This window comes from Gasterosteus aculeatus, chromosome 16 (genome assembly GCF_964276395.1).
Source record: "Gasterosteus aculeatus chromosome 16, fGasAcu3.hap1.1, whole genome shotgun sequence".
In the NCBI taxonomy this organism is placed as follows: Eukaryota; Metazoa; Chordata; class Actinopteri; order Perciformes; family Gasterosteidae; genus Gasterosteus; species Gasterosteus aculeatus.
In genome coordinates this window covers 9,469,371-9,485,793 of record NC_135704.1, presented here as the reverse complement: position 1 = coordinate 9,485,793, position 16,423 = coordinate 9,469,371, and the positions used below count along the sequence as shown (strand labels likewise).

General features: G+C 44.7%; 4 protein-coding genes across 11 annotated transcripts in view; all 4 read left to right on the top strand.

The window, feature by feature from the left end:
- Positions 1 to 4,109, top strand: part of LOC120833809 (FERM and PDZ domain-containing protein 4) — a 28,286-nt gene extending 24,177 nt beyond the window's left edge. For all 7 annotated transcript variants that reach the window (XM_078090388.1, XM_040201326.2, XM_078090387.1 and 4 more), the window contains 2 exons: positions 239 to 1,414; positions 2,379 to 4,109. In XM_078090388.1, the coding sequence (XP_077946514.1) occupies positions 239 to 1,414; positions 2,379 to 3,607 (2,405 nt within the window). In that variant the 3' untranslated portion in view covers positions 3,608 to 4,109. The remainder of the gene's footprint in view (positions 1 to 238; positions 1,415 to 2,378) is intronic.
- A 733-nt stretch (positions 4,110 to 4,842) lies between these two features.
- On the top strand, positions 4,843 to 9,381 carry LOC120833811 (toll-like receptor 7). The gene is made up of 2 exons (XM_040201331.2): positions 4,843 to 5,022; positions 5,258 to 9,381. Exons 1-2 carry the CDS (start codon positions 5,008 to 5,010, stop codon positions 8,408 to 8,410), a joined length of 3,168 nt encoding a protein of 1,055 aa, XP_040057265.2. The 5' UTR covers positions 4,843 to 5,007; the 3' UTR covers positions 8,411 to 9,381.
- tlr8a (toll-like receptor 8a) lies at positions 4,941 to 13,479 on the top strand. 2 transcript variants are annotated; one of them, XM_078090390.1, is made up of 2 exons: positions 4,941 to 5,022; positions 10,175 to 13,479. In XM_078090390.1, exons 1-2 carry the CDS (start codon positions 5,008 to 5,010, stop codon positions 13,253 to 13,255), a joined length of 3,096 nt encoding a protein of 1,031 aa, XP_077946516.1. In that variant the 5' UTR covers positions 4,941 to 5,007; the 3' UTR covers positions 13,256 to 13,479. The 2 variants fall into 2 exon arrangements, with proteins under 2 accessions (XP_077946516.1, XP_040057266.2); XM_040201332.2 differs by lacking the exon at positions 4,941 to 5,022 and adding an exon at positions 8,794 to 9,063.
- A 794-nt stretch (positions 13,480 to 14,273) lies between these two features.
- On the top strand, positions 14,274 to 15,652 carry tmsb4x (thymosin beta 4 X-linked). The gene is made up of 3 exons (XM_040201335.2): positions 14,274 to 14,407; positions 15,070 to 15,183; positions 15,270 to 15,652. Exons 2-3 carry the CDS (start codon positions 15,084 to 15,086, stop codon positions 15,293 to 15,295), a joined length of 126 nt encoding a protein of 41 aa, XP_040057269.1. The 5' UTR covers positions 14,274 to 14,407; positions 15,070 to 15,083; the 3' UTR covers positions 15,296 to 15,652.
- The last annotated feature ends 771 nt before the right edge of the window (positions 15,653 to 16,423 follow it).

Below are 16,423 nucleotides of genomic sequence, written 5' to 3'. Positions count from 1 at the left end.
CCATTTTGAAGTCTTGACTGTGACGTAGCAATATTTTAAGATTCCGTGATTTGATTGTTAATTATGTGATTATGATTTATGTTAATCATATTATTTTCCCATTCACCTATTCCACCCCTTCATGTTGAATTACATTTTTTTCACTACAGCTCCAGTTCACTCATCCCTCAATCTGCGATGGTTCCCCCGTGTCATTTGAATTCTTTAACAAAGTATTTTGTCTGTCTTTGGTACACAGGCGTAGAAATATCTCGTGCATTTAGTCCCGATTCCTCCGATTCTGGCAATGAGACAAACTCCTCTGAGATGACAGAGAGCTCCGAGCTGGCCACCGCTCAAAGACACTCAGAAAACCACCTGAGGATGCACGCAGCTGTGGCAGAAGGATACCACGCCGCGAACGAGGAAAAGACAAAGGCCGCAGCAGCACCTGGCGACGGTGCACCGGGAGCCGGGCGGCGCAACCCCCAGGAGCAGCAAGATGGCGAGGCGAAATCTTCTGCCGTCGCCTCCTCGCATATCCTGCACTCGGATGGCGGTGAAATGGAGCCAGAGACAATGGAAATGAAGTCAGTCAGCGAATACTTCACTAAGATGCACCTTGACTCGGTAATGAGCAGACAGGGAGGGAAACAGAGGGAGGCAGATACCTGTGAATCTTCTAACAGATCCGACGTGGCTCCTCGCGACTCGCCAAGAGACGAGTCCCCTCATCTTGTCGGGAAGTACAACGCTTTCACCGTGAGAGATTCCTACTACATGAATCAACTCGATCTCGGGCGGACTCACTTTAAAGACGGACATCAAAAATGGCAGCAGAGAGCGCCCGGAAACAAGATGGCCGACCATCTCGACCCACAGGCTTCCCACGCGGACAAGCTAACAGTGAAGGGAGAGAAACGTGACTCGAGCGAAGGAAGCCAACAGTCGAGCGACCGTCTCCGCTCTCCGTGCAAAGCGGCTGCGCTCGCAGAGGGAGAGGCCGCTTCCCAGGACAACGAGCAGCAGCAAATTAAGATCCCGCCGTCGGAGCGCGACGTCACCCAGTCGCGCGAGTACAAAGTGAGCAAGCGCATGTCGTCGATACAGAGCGAAGGCGCTCATCCTCTGCACGGCTCACAGTGTTCCTCCATAGACGCTGGTTGTAGCACAGGCAGCAGCAGCTGTGCGACTCCCATGGATTCTCCTCTTTGTGCCACAGACAATATGCATGTGCTTTCGGAGTCCTCACTCAAGGGGCTGAGTTATGCAACGGCCCAGGATAAGGCCTTTGGGCCCCCCGGCGAGGGGAGGGCCGGCCACTCCGTGGACCCCACCCTGCCGAGGAAGACCCATGCAGCAACCAGTGGCGAGCCCGGGTTCGGGACCACACGGGATGGCGGTCATCGGAAGCCCAAGATTAAAGAAACCACAGGTAAAGCTAAACAGGAGATTGCTCCTTCTTGTCCCTTTTTCTCTGTGACACAAAAAGGGACATTTACTTAAGTCTTTGCAGTCAGGCAAAACACAGGGTACATTTTGAATGGTCAGTTTGCATGAATAACTAAAACCTTTCCTACATCTACCTCGTCATATCTAACCTTTAATAGGTTTGACTGAAAAAGAAGGGTCAACCAGCCTGTCTTGCCGAAGTTGGCATGCTAACATACTGACATAGAAAGTGGTAACATGCTGACAATGTTAAAGCGAAAACTAGCAAGCATGTACGAGACCTACTGAAAACCACTAAATCTAGTGAGAAAGTTGCCACGGCAACACTCTGACAGCCGGTCCTTTCCCGCCTCCCTCCAAACCCACTCACCCGAAATTAGCATTATTAACGTAATGAATGTATACGACTGTCATGAAGTGCAGCAGTGTGCTTGAAGACGGAAATGATCGAAAGGGTTTATACAGTCATGGGGCAGACTTTATCTTCCTCCTTTTGTCAGAGCTTTTAAAGTCTTTATTTGCTGTCAGGATTTTCAACAAATCAATTCGAAGAAGATAAGTCTAGTTTTTAGAAAAAGAGTATTTTTTACCAAGGTCACCATTTAGGATTATATTTCTGTTTCAAATTTTTTTTATTTTATTTTTATTTCAATCTTTATTTAATTTTGAAAAAATCAAAAAGGAGAAAAACGAAAGCTGACAAGGAGGTTCCAAGTAGACAATGATGTTTATGGGGTTTTAAGCCAAAAACCTAACTTGGTCACCACTACTTTAAAAGAAAGGATTGTCATCTATTGCCCCTTTAGGAATTCAATTTTGCATATTCAAGGTAATATGCAAATCATCATGTTTGTGTAAATAGTACATACAAAGTATATTTGTCACTATTAATGTTACATGTGAAATGCTTAACAGTTCTCTCTGTTCTCCATCTACCCCTAGTGTAGCTTGCACACAGCTGGTGAAGGTTGGGAAAGAGTCATCTTTAGCTCTCTGTAAGGAGACCAGTATCACCACCACAACCACTTCACTGTCATCATTAAGAAGTAGCACAGAGCCCAGTGGGCTAACACTGGCCAGCCCAGAGCCCGTCCCACACGCCCAGGCTTTCCCCTCAAGCGGATCTCCGTGTGACCCTAAAACAAGCAGCCTCGGGAAGCCACGCAGGGACACGATGCCCAGGACCAGTTGGAGCACCATAATGCCGGTCTCCAGGAGCTTAGAAGCGCTGTTAGAAAAGACCACGGCCACACTCTCAAGAAAAAGTGGTGGTCGGAATTTCCAGTCACAAGCTCCCCCAAACGCACAGGGGATATTCTCGGCCAAAACCTTGCCCAAGAGCTTCTCCCAAGGTTCAGTCGCCTCCAATTTGTCTAGCAAAAGGCCGCTCAAGTCCTCCCTGCTGCCAGAGTCAACAGCTGCCAGGCTGGATGCACACAGGCCAATGTGGAGGCGCCGCGTGCCCTTCGGCCACTGCTTCCTGCGCAAAAAAAACCCCACTGATTGTGATGATGAAGACGGAAAGATGCCCTCACATGCTCCGTTCTCTGTCAACTCGGCTCCTGTCAATCGCAAGCGAAGCGCAGCCATGAAGTCGCAGCAGAGCAACGCGCTTTCAGCTGCGCGCGACACCAGCCTCGAAGCGAGGCTAGCTCGCGTGAATTCCATGAAGGGGAAAACCTACAGCCTGCAGGCGGGGTTCGCACTGGCGCGAAAGGATGCCATGGAGATGGTCGGCGTGTTGCGATCCGGTCCCGGGCGCCCGTCCCGCGGTGAGAAACGCGAGGTCAACGGGGACGGGGTGGAGACGTTCTCCCAGCTGCTGTCGGCGCAGGCCGAGGCGCTGAGCCGGGCGTGCGGTCAGATGGCCGTGGAGTACAGCAGCCCGGAGGAGTTACTGCTCACTCTGACGCACAGCTTCCACACACTGTGCTGCCTAGCGCAAGCCTGCATGTCACTCGCGGAAGGCCTGAGCCCCGAGAGCAAGCGGCGTGAGGTGGTGGCCAAAGTGGAGGAGGTCGCCGTGAACTACGTGCGTCTGCTGAAAGCGGCCGAGGCGGCTTCAGGAAGTTCCCCCTGTGACCAAAGTGTGAATGCACTGACACGTGACTCTTCCACCATGTCCGCTGTTATAGACGCACTGACTCACTCACTGAAAACACTGCTCTACAAATGAACTTTTGTCCTAATTATTGATTTTAAAGCCATACATAAGGGACATGGGTTTAACAACCAATGTGAACTGCTGTGAGAAAAAAACTTGCCTTGTAAATATAATATTTTGTTATGGAAAGTAAAAAATCTAAATCAAAAGAGTCAATAGTTTTAAATAGATTATAATAAGGCCTCCAGGAAGAAGCATATGACCCGGCTCTCTAGTATGTTATCTTATATCATATAAAAGGGAAGATGTTTTATGATTTATATGTTAAATTAGGGATTTAATATGTAGAGTAATACAACCTTATTGCTACTTTGTTTATACATTCTAAGAATATATATGTTAGAGAAATGCATACACTATACAGCTCTTGACAAATTATTGCACAGGACAAGACGTGTTCAATCAAGCAAGACCTTTTTTTTGCTAGATTCACCTCAATTTAATCATTACTTTACACACAAGCACTGAGTCCTTCCTGGGTTTTTGTCAACATCATTAAAACTCTTTAAATGTCCTCTCAAATTATTTGTGTCTGTTGTGTTTACCTCCCATACAGTTACGTATTTTGTATCTCTGCACTGGTATGTGAAAATTTCCCAATTTATACCAATTTTACAACTATGAATGATTTTACCATATAATCACGCCTGAGTGGTGGTAATGCTTTCTGCATTAATGATGATGATGTTTTTGTAGCGTGTTCACCATCTTAGTCCAGCTAGTTAGCATGCTAGCATTTGCTAGTGACCACAAAACTTCATTAGCACAGATGACGATGCTGAAAATTTTATTAGCAGTTATTTAAAAATGATCCAAAGCATTGTTCAAATCCAAATGTAAACAGATGCTACTAAATGAAAAGCTACATGATCATCAAATGAATATGGTGCATCCACAAATGTCTGTAGGCTATGTGCGCCGCAGTCCATCCTATAGCAGCTTAGCATAGCCACAAAGTCCTTGGCAAAGGACATGTTCACATGTAAGCTGCTCAGCCTAAACCAGAACTTGGGTTTCACTTTCTCATGCAGGCGAACCCGAAATGAAACAGCTCTTGGACCGCTGAATAACTCACAACCCATCCACCTCGCTGAACAAAGAGCGAGGGACTATAATCCCCTATAAAGGGAAGCTCTTTAGAGGAACCTTTCCGTGAAGCTTGTTTACTCTATTATGTAATCACACAAGATCAGTCAACCGTTATCAAACACACATTATAAAAGATGGAACATTCAGATGCGTGTGATTAGTTAAAAAAGAGGAAGTGATGCTGCCTAACTATACACACGTGGGCTTAACCGGCCACCTGTTACTTTCATCCCATCACCTTAGAGCTGAGCACCAACGTTGAGCTTCTTTTACTACGCCATCAAACACTCGTAGGAGGACCTCGCTCGACACTCTCAGGGACGATGTTCTTCCAACTGGTGAATATTATCTATCTTTGTTCATATACTGCCTTGCCTTATAATTTACAGTCATAAGTCGGGAGCTGGCTGGTTGTCTTTGACATCAGAAGGGCGGTAAAATTAACGTAAGAAGCAAGCATGTACCTGTTGCCATATCTGTTGTTTCTAGCGTGCGTTATATGTGCACTGCGTGTGTGTGTTTCCTTAGTTATGGTAACTGTATCATCAGTGAACCACCTGTGTTTCCATACAGATGTGTGTGGCACTGCTGGCAACGTGGTGTTGCCTCTCAATAACAACGGCCATTGTGTCTTACCCCAAAACTCTGCCATGTGACGTTGTCGAGGGCCACAATGGCAGCACGGTGACGGTCGACTGCACCGAGCGGAGCCTCAGAGGAATCCCCCGAGGCATCCCGAGAGACACGACCAATCTGACGCTCACCATCAATCACATTCCTAAGTTAAACTCCACCTCCTTTAGTGCTCTGGAGAACCTGAAAGAAATCGACATGAGGTGCAACTGTGTGCCCATTAAAATCGGGCCCAAGGATCGCATGTGCACTCAGAGTGTGATTATAGAGGAAAACACCTTTGCCAGTTTGAAGGAGCTGCGAGCGCTTTACCTAGATGGCAATCAGCTCTACACCATACCTAAGGGCCTCCCCCAAAGCCTGATCCTGCTCAGTTTGGAAGTGAATCACATTTATAATATTTCTAAAGTCAACCTCTCCGAGATTAGAAATATTCAGATGCTGTACCTGAGTCAAAACTGTTATTACCGTAACCCATGCAATGCCTCATATGCTATAGAGGATGGTGCATTTTTACAGCTAAACAATTTAACATTGCTGTGTCTTAAGTCAAATAACTTATCCTTCATTCCACATCAACTACCACCAAGTCTGAAGGAGTTGTACCTCTACAACAACAACATCCAAGTCGTCACGGGTGACGATTTCAAAAACCTCACTGAGCTTCAGATTCTGGACATAAGCGGAAACTGTCCACGATGTTACAACGCTCCTTTCCCATGTATCCCGTGCCCAAATAATTCCCCGCTAAATATCAGCAAGGCGGCTTTTAAAATGTTGACGAAGCTAACGACGCTGCGCCTGCACAGCAACTCGCTGACATGTGTGCAGTCCGAGTGGTTCGCCAGCACACCAGAGCTGCGAGAGCTGGATCTCTCTTCGAATTTTTTAGCGAGAGCGATAGGATTCACAGACTTCCCACGATATCTTGGGAAACTGGAGGAATTGGACCTTTCGTTTAATTACGAGCTTCAGAGGTACCCTGAAACACTGAGGCTGAGCTGCAGTTTCTCCTACCTGGAATCCCTGCGGATTCTCAGGCTGAAGGGCTTCGTGTTTCAGCAGCTGCAGTCGGAGAGCATCGCCCCGTTGAAACATCTCCCGAACTTAGAGGTCGTAGACCTTGGAACAAATTTTATTAAAATGACAAATTTAAGTATTCTGATGGAACTAAAAAGCTTTAAAATAATCAGTCTGTCCGACAACAAGATTTCATCCCCCTCCGACGGCCTGGATGGTGTGGGTTTTTCGGGTGGAGAGCCCTTGTACTGGTCGCCCATGTCGGCCTCAGCTCAGTACCAAAGTAAGGAAGTGAGAGAGATGCACTACTTCAGATACGATGAATACGCCCGCAGCTGCAAATACAAAGATAAAGAACTCGGAAAAATCACATTCTTTGTCAACAAGAATTGCAGTCAGTTCGGCAAAACCCTGGATGTGAGCAGAAACAACATATTCTTCTTGCATTCCAGATTTTTAAATCTCGGAGAGCTGCGATGCCTCAATCTGTCTGGTAATGCAATGAGCCAAAGTCTGAACGGCTCTGAGTTTACATATCTGACTAATTTACAATACCTAGATTTCTCCTACAATCGCTTGGATCTGCTGTACTCCACTGCCTTTCAAGAGCTGAAAAATCTGGTCATCTTGGATATAAGTTACAATAACCATTACTTTGAGTCAGAGGGCTTGACACATATGCTCAATTTTACTAGGAATTTGAAAAAACTCAAGGTATTGCTAATGAACAACAACAAGATCTCCACTTCCACCAACACGGAGCTGGAAAGTCAATCTCTGGAGAGGTTAGAGTTCAGAAATAACCGGTTAGATATGTTGTGGAGGGACGGGGACACCAGATATGTCAATTACTTCAAAAACTTACTCAATCTTACTGTCCTCGACATCTCTCAAAACAACCTCAATTTCATTCCACCCGAGGTGTTCAGCGGTTTGCCAGACAAGCTATCTGAGCTCTACCTCAAAAACAACCAATTAAAAGATGAATCCTTTAATTGGGAGAAACTGCAGCTTCTGCAGTCTTTGCAAGTCTTAGATCTCAGTGGAAACAGTTTGACTTCTGTCCCCCCCATGCTGTCAATCTGTTCCAAATCCCTAAAGAAGCTCCTTTTACATAAAAACCAAATTCTAAAACTCACGCCAGATTTCCTCAAGGATGCCCACAAGTTAGAATACCTGGATCTTAGTTACAACCACATCCAGCACATTGAGAAATCCAGCTTTCCAGATGACGTCGTTGACAAGATGCAAAAGCTGCTTCTGCACAACAACAGATTCCTGTGCACTTGCAACGCCACTTGGTTCATCACGTGGCTCAACAGGACCACAGTGACCATCCCCAGACTGGCCACGGATGTTACATGCGCTAGCCCGGGGGCTCAGAGGGGTCAATCTGTGATCTCAGTTGACCTGCTGGCCTGCCAGCACAGCTACCTGTCAATCACCCTCTACACCCTGATGACTTCCCTGGTCCTCAGCTTCCTCACACTGTCAATCTCCAGCCACCTCTTCCTGTGGGACGTCTGGTACATCTACCACTTCTGCAGGGCAAAGTTCAAAGGGTACAGACGCCTGCGCTCCCAAAGCTCCGCTTATGATGCCTTTGTGATGTACGACAAAGAGGACTCGGCGGTGACAGAGTGGGTGATGAAGGAAATGTGCGCTCATCTGGAGGAGCGCGGGGACCGCCGCCTGACGCTGTGTCTGGAGGAACGGGACTGGATCCCGGGCTGCCCCCTGATCGACAACCTCTCCCAGAGCATCCACAACAGCAAGAGGACCGTGTTCATTCTCACCAGCAGCTACCTCAAAAGCGGCAACTTCAAGACAGCTTTTTACATGGCCAACCAAAGGCTGATGGACGAAAAAAATGACGTTATTGTGCTGATCTTCTTGGAGAAAGTGGCCTGCAATTCAAAGTACCTGAGATTGAGGAAGAGACTGTTTAAGCGGTCGGTGCTGGAGTGGCCAACAAACCCTCAGGCCCAGCTGTACTTCTGGTTTAGCTTGAGAAGTGTTTTAGCAACTGAAAGTCACAAGCAGTACAACAATCTATTTAAAGAGACGCTGTGAAGGAAAAAGGCAATACACTGAAATACTTGGTTCCTCCTTTAATTTAGGATTGTTCTGAATATACTTCTGTAAATGAACAACCTAATCTTTGTCCCCCATCCCACCAGGAGTCCCCTCTGAGTCATATCTCAAAAGTGCTTTTTTCTGAGTGCAATTTTTTTAATCGATTTGTTTTCTAATGACTTCACGTCATTGCTTTTTATTATTATGCGTGCTTTTGAAATAATAATTCAAAATACAAGTGTACTGCAATGTATGTCCCATCATAGAGACTCTAGGCCATCTACACAGAAAACAATAGCTTTCAATTTGAGACGACAACAACAGCGCTAACACATGAAAAGGGGAACTGGAGGAGATTCACTTCTTCAATTCACATTTCATCATTTTGCAGAGAAGCACATTGTGAGCGCCAGCCAGTTTGTTCCCCTTGACTTCAGCAACAAGGTTTACTTGTATTTTAAAGGCTTTACAATTCCTAGAACCTAGTCTGAGGAGGATATCTTTACCTGCGGTAACTTCACGACACACAAGACGGACATTTTTTTACAGTTCATTTGCAATTTTACAAGAAAGATTGCACAGTGCCACGTCGCTTTTTTTAAGGGTTTTTCAAGTTTTTCATAAGAAATCTGAACAGTACAGGCACAATGGTGAGTTTTATTTGTACGTTTCTCTGGACTTCATTTGTAATATTGGCCCATTTTATAGCATGTATCTACTAAAAGTATACTAAATGTTCTGCTCAGACGTCATCAGGGTGCGTTATAGATTTTCTGGTTACCCTGATGTGCGTTTTCATTGAATGTGTAATGTAATTCGTAGTGATTTTGTGTTTTTGTCATTACTTTATGGCACTAGATCATACTTTAAGCAGCTGTGTATGCTTTGACACATTAAAAACTGTTCAATGGCATTTTTTCTACTGGTGTGTTACATTAAAATTTACTCACAACTTTGTGGAAAACAAACTATATCCAATCTTCTCTGTTCTTATCCGTATCCCTATTGCTAAGACAGTAACAGTGAAAGAGTGGACTTGTGATTATAAACTCATGCTGCAGAGCCAACCATCCTTCAAACCCACAGACCACATTTTAAACTGTAATTTCCAAAGATGAGGTGTCAGGTTGGTATCTTATTAGGAGGCTAAATGTAGATTATTTCCATGTTATCTATATATCCTTGACGGAAAAGATCACAGCCTCAGTAAAGAGCGCAAATAGTCACAGGCACAGAATATATATATATATATATATATATATATATATATATATATATATATATATATATATATATATATATATATATCTGATAGTGTCTCCCACTGTGAAACACTCTTAGCGATCTACAGCAGCTGATGGGGAATAAAAGGAAAAAGTGAGAATTTGTGGCTTTTTGGAGACGGAATGACGTACTTAGTTACATTGTCTGGTTTTAAGCGGGTTGACAGACTTCCATCTGCAAAGGGAAGTTATTTCAATTGAGAGATGGCTGGGAGGATATTCGACCTGCAGAGAGCTGCCACCTGCTGGTTACACATGGTACCATTTGGAAAAAGTCATTTTCACTGCGCTCATGGGTCGATTGACAATTTGTTAAGTCTGTCCAAAAACATTAGTCGGGTGCCCATATGAACATTGAAGCAGGTTTTGCTTTTGCTGTAATGATACCTTCTAACTATTACAATAACACTAAATGCCTGATGTAGTGTATGATATACATGTAATACTGGATTTCACTGTTTTTATTGTTCACCTACAGGCCGTCATACGATGGATGCACTTGCTGCTGTTCTCCCTGTGTACCCATCATGAGATCCAACCTGCTGCATGTAAACCTACATGGATGAGAGCACAGTTCCCTTGTGACGTCAGAGCCTACAATAACTCAGAGGTCCTATTTGACTGTCATGACCGTCGTCTGTATATGGTACCTCATGGGATAACCGCTAACGCAACTGAACTTAACTTGTCAAACAACAACATAGGGAATATTTGGGCTGATTCATTTTCCAACCTGTCGAATCTGACTCGACTCAATCTCGGCTGGGCAAACAAGAAAGAAAACAAAACTGTGACGATTGCTGCGAATGCTTTCAAAAATCTGACGAAACTTCAACACCTGATGCTGATGTGCATCGGTCTGACAGAGATTCCTAAGAATCTCCCTCTCAGCCTGGAAACCCTAGACCTGAGTGTTAACAAGATTACTTTGCCGGAAAATTGGAGCTTTAATGGCTTAAGAAATGTGACTCATTTGATGTTATCCAGAAACTGCTACAGCGGGAACCCTTGTGGGAAATCTGTCAGGATTAGGGAAGACAGTTTTGCAGTCATGCACAAACTGCAGCATCTGGACTTGTCTTCCAACAACTTAACAGAAGTTCCCGTTGGATTACCCAATTCATTAATCATGTTGAAGCTGGGTAAAAACCAAATCCAGGCCATATCTGGAGACGCTTTCCTGGGGCTACCAAATTTAGAAGTTCTGAAAATAGAAGGGAACTGTCCAAGATGTCAAAATGCTCCATTTCCATGTGTTCCTTGCCAAAATGGTTCTCTCAGTATCCATCTTAATGCTTTTCAGAATCTCACAAAGCTTAAAACTCTGAACTTGGGTGGAAACTCACTGGACCACCTGAATCCCTCCTGGTTTGAGAGTCTAAGCGAGCTTAAAGAGTTGTTCCTGTCCTTCAACTTCTTATTAAAAACAATAACTGGCGAGGCAACGTTTCTAAGACATCTTCCAAAATTAGAACTAGTTGATATTTCTTTCAACTTTGCATTAATGCTTTACCCTGTGACAATACATCTCTCAAAAGAGTTTTCAAAACTCTCAAATCTCAGAACTTTGCATTTGGAGGGTTTGGTCTTTCAGAATATTGGATCGCACACGCTCAAATCCCTGTACGGTCTCTACAACCTTTCTGCCCTGAACCTGGGGACTAACTTCATTATCCAATCTGATTCCAATATATTCAAACAATTTCGCCACCTGAAAATGTTATACCTCGCAGAAAACAGGCTGTATCCAATCCCAGGGAAAAATAGCTCACACCTAACTTACGGATACAATCAGGGGTCAGACCTCTTTATTCCACCGCTCACGTATCCCGAAAATAGAGATTTTGAACTGTCACACCTCCTTATCAAACAAGAGTGCTTTAACTCTGGACGAGTGCTAGTCCTCAGCTCAAATAATCTGTTCTTCATTTCTCGCGAGCAATTTCAGGGCTATGGGGATATCGCATGCCTCAACCTCTCCAGTAACGGATTCTCAGCCGCACTCAATGGAACAGAGTTCTCCTTGCTGCCAAATCTGACATACCTAGACCTTTCATTCAATAAGATTGATCTGGCCTATAACAACGCCTTCAAAGAACTAAAGCAACTACAAGTGCTGGACCTCAGTAACAATGACCACTACTTTAAGAAATTTGGGATAACGCTTAATTTAAATTTCATTAAAAATCTGCCGGTTCTCAGGGTGCTGAATATGAGTCACAATTCCATTTCCAGGTTGACAACAAAAAGGATGTACAGCAAATCACTAACAGAACTTCAGTTTTCACATAATTTACTCGGGACTCTTTGGAAAGAAGAATTTGGCAGCTACAAAATGCTTTTTACTAATCTTACTAATTTGACAATTTTAGATATATCACACAACTGCATAAAAAAGATTCCAGAAAATGTTTATGAATATTTGCCACCTAACCTCACCATGTTACACGTACATCACAATTTTCTGACTGATTTTAGATGGGACAAACTGATGCGTTTCCATCAGCTACAAATTTTAGACCTGAGCTTCAATAACATATATAATGTGACAGGTATAAACCTAAACATCTCTTTGACTTACCTTGACCTGAGTCATAATCACATTTTCCACTTGGAGAACGGGTTTCTGAAGGGCGCCAGGAGCCTCTCGACTCTGATCCTTAGCAACAACAAACTAACTACAATCAATGAATCCACCTTCCAATCCAGACCTGAATCACAGATTCAGACCTTGTTCTTGCAGGGAAACCCATTCCAGTGTACCTGTGATTCATTAGATTTCATTCTGTGGATTGAAAACAGTGATGTAAAGATCCCCAGACTGACCTCCAAGGTAACGTGCGACACACCAGCCAACATGAAGGGTAATGCTCTGATCTACTTTGGCATTGATCAGTGTGTAAATGACAGTGAGGCGTTCATGATCTACATCCTCACAAATTCCTTTATTATTGTTTTCATGTTTGTGGCAACACTTGCTCACTTATTTTACTGGGATGCTTCCTACGTGCTTCACTATATGAAAGCCAAGCTGAAAGGATACAAATCCTTGAACTCACCAGACAGTGTCTACGGTGTCTTCGTGATGTACGATACCAGAGATCCACATGTCTCTGAGTGGGTGATGACGAATCTGCGAGTAAAACTGGAGGAGGAAGGAGATATGTATCTTCCTCTGTGTCTGGAGGAGAGGGATTGGGCTCTTGGAGCCCCACTGGTGGAAAACCTCTCCCAGAGCATCCGGTACAGTAGCAAGACCCTGTTCGTCTTAACCGAGGCCTATGTTAAGACCGGGGTGTTCAAGCTGGCGATGTGTCTGGCCCACCAACGACTGCTTGATGAAAACAAGGACGTCATCGTCCTGCTGATGCTGGAACCCGTCCTGCAGAACTCTCACTTCCTGCGCCTGAGGAAGAGGATGTGCAGGAAAAGTGTCTTGGAGTGGCCGAAAACACCTGCCGCAGAGCCCTGGTTTTGGACCACTTTGAGGAACGTGGTCAAAGTGGACAACCAGGCGATATGCAACAAGACTTATAAAAAGTACTTCACCGTCAAGTGAACCAATGACCCTCGATGGGTTCAGTTCTGACTAAGATTTTGACCCTGTCTAAAACGCTTGTTCTATGTTCACTCTGATGTGGTCCTTTTACAACTTGTATCACTTTGTCGTGGGCTTAGCTGAAGACAAACAAAGACATTGATAATACTTTTGTTAATAGTTGTTAGTAGTAATAAATATATTGTGTGGAATAGATTATGTGAAATAAATTGATTTCATTTAAAGCTTGTATGGGGTTTGTTTTTTTGTTTTTACATATGTTTTTTCTCATCGTTCCCACCATAGTCAGCTTCTTCTTAAGCAGCTCATTTTGTTCCCCAAAATTGATGCATGTGATGTTGTGTTACGGTGTGTGGTCGTGTAAATGTGGTTTAAAATATATATTTATCATATAAAAGCCAAGATAAGTCTGTTTGAAAGAATAATGAATCATATTAATATAGTTTTGATAAAAAAGGAAAACGGGAACCACAGACCCGAACACCATACAAGCGTTAAAATCGGTGCTCTTTTTGCATTCCAGCCCATAAAAGGTTCAATCAACACAATTTTTGTAAAAGACTAACGTGTGCTGCGTTACCCTTCATTTGAAGTCACAGGCCTAATTCTAGTGTGTCAAGCCTCACTGTCAAGTCATTATGAGAGCCACAAGAAAATCCCCATCTATCTCCACTTCCTGGTTATACCTCTGCCTCACCGCAGGGAGGCGCCCTCAGATACACGTCTAATAGGACGCTTTGTGCAGATTAAAACTAAACAATACAATTTATTATACCGCTCTGGCCACACTGCGGGCTACATTTCTACCGGCTTTGTGGCACAAAAAAGGGGGAAATGTAAAAGGGATGGTGAGGCCACTCACTTAAATGCGAATTCCCGTGGTTGCAGTTCTTTTCCCTCACATGAATTCAAAAAGCATGCCTAATTTTAAAAGACGACTACTGTATAATCGGCGTTGGATAATTACATAAACGTTCAATCAAATCAGTATCAATTCAGTACACAAAAGCAGGCGTTTAGCGACAAAGGCCGTGACGTCAGACGGCTATTTGCATACGGCGCAGTATTTATTCAGCGATGCACGCTGCTCTCATCACTCCGCTCCTGTGCCCACGAGACGCGCATCGCTTCGTCACTACAGCGCAAACCCAGGTGAGTGCGCTTCCGGCGTCATGATTTGTTTTTTATTCAACCTTTTACCGATGATTGTTTGAGGGGGAGCCTTTCGCTCGCGCGGTCTAGGCTCCCCGCGAGCTGCTCGAGGTGTCTTCTAAAAGCCGCCGGAGTTAATTGGAAAAATCTCCCGATGGCGCGAGCTCCTCAAAGCGGCGCTGCAGAGGTAACTGCGCGTATTTGGGGTGAAAGGGTGTCCCAAACAAAACCGTCTCACGCTTGGGTGTTTGTCTCCCGACTCGTTCGTTTGGACTACCCATGCGACTCTTTTTCTTAGCCGGGTTTTTGTTCAGGAGGTGGGGGGATGTGCGTGTGCGTGTGTGTGTGTGTGTGGGGGGGGGTCGTCTAGTGAAAGCAGCGCACGTCTGGATCGCATTGAAGGGCGGTGTCCTCCTCAGCCTCACGCGTTCACTGTCTGGCTAAAGCATCTTCAACACTCGCACACGAGGCGTGTTTTTTCACATTAAAGGTACATCACATACTTTCTGGGTAAATTTTGGGTAAATTTGCAAGTAGATGGGACGGTTTTTATTTTCGAGCTCTTTATTCTGATCGGTGAACAGCTGCCAGTATTTTTTTTTTTTTTTTTTTTTTTTTTAATTGAAGGGCCACTCATTCGGGTTCCCATGTCTCGTTTTTAGAACCTTCTGCAGAAATGGCTGACAAACCTGACGTCTCGGAAGTCGCCAACTTCGACAAGACCAAGCTGAAGAAGACCGAAACCCAGGAGAAAAACACCCTGCCTACCAAAGAAAGTATGTGATGTACCTGCTGTAACCCCCTTTTGATTCTGCCGTGTCTGCCAACCTTCCAGTGACACTAACGTCTTCTTCTCTTCCAGCCATCGACCAGGAGAAGACTTCATAATGAAGCGCTGTGCATTGTACATTCCACAAGCCTTACTACTCTTCTGTCACTCTGTGTATTCCAACTGCGGTACTTAAAAACATGTCTGCCAAGCCGCTCGGCCGATGACCCTCTGCACAGTGAGGGAGTGTGGCTTGTCGGCATGGGTTCCTGCTAATCTGTTGCTGTGGATGCATCTTCACGTGTGGTGTTTGGGGGACGTGTCATGGAACACCTGTGGTGGTGGGGGGACGACTTGCCCAATCATTTGTAAACCGTCTGGCCACTGTGTGCATGCTCTCATGGCGAGCAGTGTCTTTTTGTAAGAATCTGGAATGCACAAGCTTGTTAAATACGCAGAATAAAAATGTATACTGACTTTGTGTCCTTGTGGTTTTACACGGATTGTCATAAATCCACCCTGGGCTCTCCGACACATTTGGCTAGTATTTTATTTTTTTAACCCCTCTCAAGCATGCTTTGCTCTCTTTTAGTTTCCATCACAGCAGCTGCTGATTGTGCACTTAGGCACATCCTTCAAAAGTAAAGGGTGAAGGGAAAAGTTTTATTTTGAAAAGGTTGCAATTCTGTAGCTACTCCAGAAGGAAATGCTCATGTGAGCTTTCTTGTGTTCTGAAACTAACCAAATGCTGGCTGTGCTGTGCAGACATCTTTGTCTCTGGCTGAAGAGAACCTTCTTTGCACACTGACTGGACGATTTGACCGCCTGCACAACTTATCATTTGATAAGAACAAATCTGTCCACTTGTGCTGCATCAGTAATGGCGTTCTTTGAGTAAACAGACGCCTCTGACCTCATTGACTGGAAACCACAGCTCTGCAGAGGCGATCGCCAAATCTGTTAACAGAGAACCTGTTCTAGCTTGTGTGGCACAGACCATTTCCTGTGGGGAGGGAAATTAAAGAACTGACAATAACCTCTCCGCTGTAATAAGGTCTGCAGAGGGATTGGAACAAGTTCAATTTCATCCTCGAGAGGCTGCATTTTTAGTGTGGGAAAAGTGACATGTCTGTTTTTCCGTAGTCCTTAAGGAGCACCAAAACAATCCATCACATCTGTGTTGCCAGCTGCCCCCCCTCCCCCCCCCTCCCTCTCATTTGCAATCTTGCCACACAACAGCTCCTCAG